Below are 3,500 nucleotides of genomic sequence, written 5' to 3'. Positions count from 1 at the left end.
CCACCCCTCTCCTTCTCTCTCTCCCCCACCCCTCTCCCTCCTCCACTCCTCTCCCTCTCCCCCACCCCTCTCCTCCTCTCTCTCTCCAGCACCCCGCTCCCTTTCTCTCCAGCACCCCGCTCCCTTTCTCTCCAGCACCCCGCTCCCTTTCTCTCCAGCACCCCGCTCCCTTTCTCTCCAGCACCCCGCTCCCTTTCTCTCCAGCACCCCGCTCCCTTTTCTCTCCAGCACCCCGCTCCCTTTCTCTCCAGCACCCCGCTCCCTTTCTCTCCAGCACCCCGCTCCCTTTCTCTCCAGCACCCCGATCCCTTTCTCTCCAGCACCCCGCTCCTTTCTCTCCAGCACCCCGCTCCCTTTCTCTCCAGCACCCCGATCCCTTTCTCTCCAGCACCCCGATCCCTTTCTCTCCAGCACCCCGCTCCCTTTCTCTCCAGCACCCCGCTCCCTTTCTCTCCAGCACCCCGCTCCCTTTCTCTCCCGCACCCCGCTCCCTTTCTCTCCAGCACCCCGCTCCCTTTCTCTCCAGCACCCCGCTCCCTTTCTCTCCAGCACCCCGCTCCCTTTCTCTCCAGCACCCCGCTCCCTTTCTCTCCAGCACCCCGCTCCCTTTCTCTCCAGCACCCCGCTCCCTTTCTCTCCAGCACCCCGCTCCCTTTCTCTCCAGCACCCCGCTCCCTTTCTCTCCAGCACCCCGCTCCCTTTCTCTCCAGCACCCCGCTCCCTTTCTCTCCAGCACCCCGCTCCCTTTCTCTCCAGCACCCCGCTCCCTTTCTCTCCAGCACCCCTCTCCCTCTCTCTCCAGCACCCTGCTCCCTTTCTCTCCAGCACGCTGCTTGCTCTCTCTCTCCCACCCCTCTCCCTCTCTCTCTGCCACACCCCACTCCCTTTCTCTTCCCCACCCCTCTCCCTCTCTTCCACCCCTCTCTCTCTCTCCCACCCCTCTCTCTCCCACCCCCTCTCCCTCTCTCTCCCACCCCTCTCCCTCTCTCTCCCACCCCTCTCCCTCTCTCTCCCACCCCTCTCCCTCTCTCTCCCACCCCTCTCCCTCTCTCTCCCACCCCTCTCCTCCCCACCACTCTCCCTTTCTCTCCCCCCCCCCTCTCCCTCTCTCTCTGCCACACCCCTCTCCCTTTCTCTTCCCCACCCCTCTCCCTCTCTTCCACCCCTCTCCCTCTCTTCCACCCCTCTCCCTCTCTCTCCCACCCCTCTCACTCTCCCAACCCTCCCCTCCCCTCATTCCCCACACCACCCCCTCTGTTGTAGGGACTGTTAAAGACTGATGGTTTAATTTTGAATTTAAAACTGCTTCCCCGGAGTGTAGCATGTATGAATCAGATTCGGAATGAGCCCATCGGAGGGGCGCAAAGGTCGCTCCATGTGTGAGCATGCATGCATGCAGGCAGGCCTTTGCCAGGTAGATTGCTTGGGTTTTAACTGCTCCTGCCCAGTTTTATATGGAACCCAGCGGTTAAAAATAAAATGTTGCTGTTTGGGCGCATTTTATCACCCTTCCCCTTCCCTTTCCCACCCCTCATGCCACCTTCCCTTCCCCTCATGCTGCCTTCCCTTCCCTTCTCCTCACACTGCCTTCCCTTATGCTGCCTTCCCGTCCCCCTCCCCTCATGCTTACCTTCTCGCAACCCCCTCTACTCCTCAACTCCCATGGACATCTCCAAGTGTCTCTGCATGCTGTGTATTAACATGCTGTTTTAACGTACTCCATTTCGTTCAATCCTGTACTACCCCCTACCCCCCCACCTTTCTGCACAAGACCCACTTCCAAACGCAACTTAAGAACCCCTCTACCCCCTTTCCCCTCAAGTCCCCCTTCCAAACACAAGTCCAGAACCCCTCCCCTCCACTCATGTTTACCTCATCCCCCCCCCCACACTTCCCCCTCCTCTTGACCCCATTCTCCTCGCTCCCTTGAACACAAAAATACAAGACACCATTGCCATATCAGAGATTTCCGTCAACAAGGAAATTAACCAAAGTTTGTGCCTGCTTTCCAATTGGCATCCGTGGGTGGTTAGAGATCTCTTACAAGTGACGACGGTGAATGATATCAAATATAAAGGGTAAATTTTTTGTACAACTTTCCTTTAATACATGATGTATTGATATAAAGCTCTGCCTTGTAGAAGTAAAAAATATTTTCAAGCGTTATCTTTTCATCAGTATTTCACAAAATGCATCTCCTTGCTTCATCATAGAGTCCCAAATGTTTCTCTGATCTGGTAACTTGTTTAATCTGTATACTGGGTGAAGAAAGGGAACAAACAAGGGCTGTGCAATCATCTGGAATCTGGAAATACAAAAGCTTACTTCCAAAACCGACCTTTGGCACAATATATTTATTATGAATGCAAATACTTCGACCATCCCCCTCCACATCCCCAAACCAACCCTTGGAACCATCTATTTATTATGAAAGCAAGTATTTTGACCACCTACCCATTCCCTGTATGCCCAATTAAAGCACATTTCCTCCTCTCCCTACTCCTCCCACACTCCCTGATATTCCTTCTCTAGTCTATCTTTTACTTTTCTCAATTTCCTCCCACCCTCCAACCATCATTCTCACCACCTCACCTTCATCATTTGTGCCACATAGCTCTCTGGGCCAGTGTATTCTGTAGGGTCTTTTACTCGCACCAGTACAATGAAAAAGAGATAATGCCACATGTTGTGCTCCTGGGTCAAGTGCTCTTCAAAAGAAACAGTCTTGTTGTCAAATTTGTCTCTCTCAAGTCCTGCACAGACGATATTATGAGATTTTAACATTGCCATGTAAACGATCACCAATGCAATAGAGAGGCAATACTTAATTATGAGGAATCATGTAAAGACTCAACAGGCATTCATATGATTGGAAAGAAACACACATGTGAACACACTGCAACTGGCATGGAAACAAGAAAGGGGTGGGGGTGTTCCAGATATGTACAACGGTGTAGTGGACATTTAATATGTACATCTATGTAATGTTTATGTATGTGCAAAGCCTTGCAAGAGTCATCCTGATTCAAATGAAAGAAATAGTTTTAAAAGCCTTAAATTATTCCCAGAAGTTAATGTCCTCCCACTTTCACTTCCTTCTTCTTATGCTTACAAGTCCCCTTATTTGCCTCTCCCCCTACATACCGGCCTTGGGTCCTCCTCATGGATAAAGACCCGCCTCCTCGTTTTCATTGGGGCCTAAAGGACCAGGTTTTAATGGATGGATAACGCTGTGCAAAGCCAGAGCATTGTGCGTTGCAAAGAGTGCCATGAGTGTGTTGCAGAATGCTGTGAGAGTGTGTTTCAGAGCGCTGTGAGAGTGCATTGCAGAGAGCGCTGTGAGACTGCATTGCAGAGACTGCTGCGAGTGCATTGTAGAGAGTGCTGTGATTGCAAAGAGCGCTGTGAGATATCGTGCTGTATATCGTTTTTGGCCCTAATCTCTCAATGATTAAGAATCACTTAAAAATTACACAATGCCGATCCCAATCCAGATGTTC

The 3,500-nt window shown here is 51.8% G+C and overlaps 1 protein-coding gene across 1 annotated transcript in view; it reads right to left on the bottom strand.

Annotated features, from left to right (window-relative positions):
- Positions 1 to 3,500, bottom strand: part of LOC147032632 (inositol 1,4,5-trisphosphate-gated calcium channel ITPR1-like) — a 578,387-nt gene that overhangs the window by 47,908 nt on the left and 526,979 nt on the right. The window contains exon 52 of the mRNA XM_085850787.1: positions 2,585 to 2,753. Within this exon, the coding sequence (XP_085706913.1) occupies positions 2,585 to 2,753 (169 nt within the window). The remainder of the gene's footprint in view (positions 1 to 2,584; positions 2,754 to 3,500) is intronic.

This window comes from Eptatretus burgeri, chromosome 2 (assembly GCF_056783735.1).
Source record: "Eptatretus burgeri isolate ZD-2024b chromosome 2, Ebu_testis_v1, whole genome shotgun sequence".
NCBI classification, from domain to species: Eukaryota; Metazoa; Chordata; class Myxini; order Myxiniformes; family Myxinidae; genus Eptatretus; species Eptatretus burgeri.
This window is presented reverse-complemented; position numbering and strand designations above follow the sequence as displayed.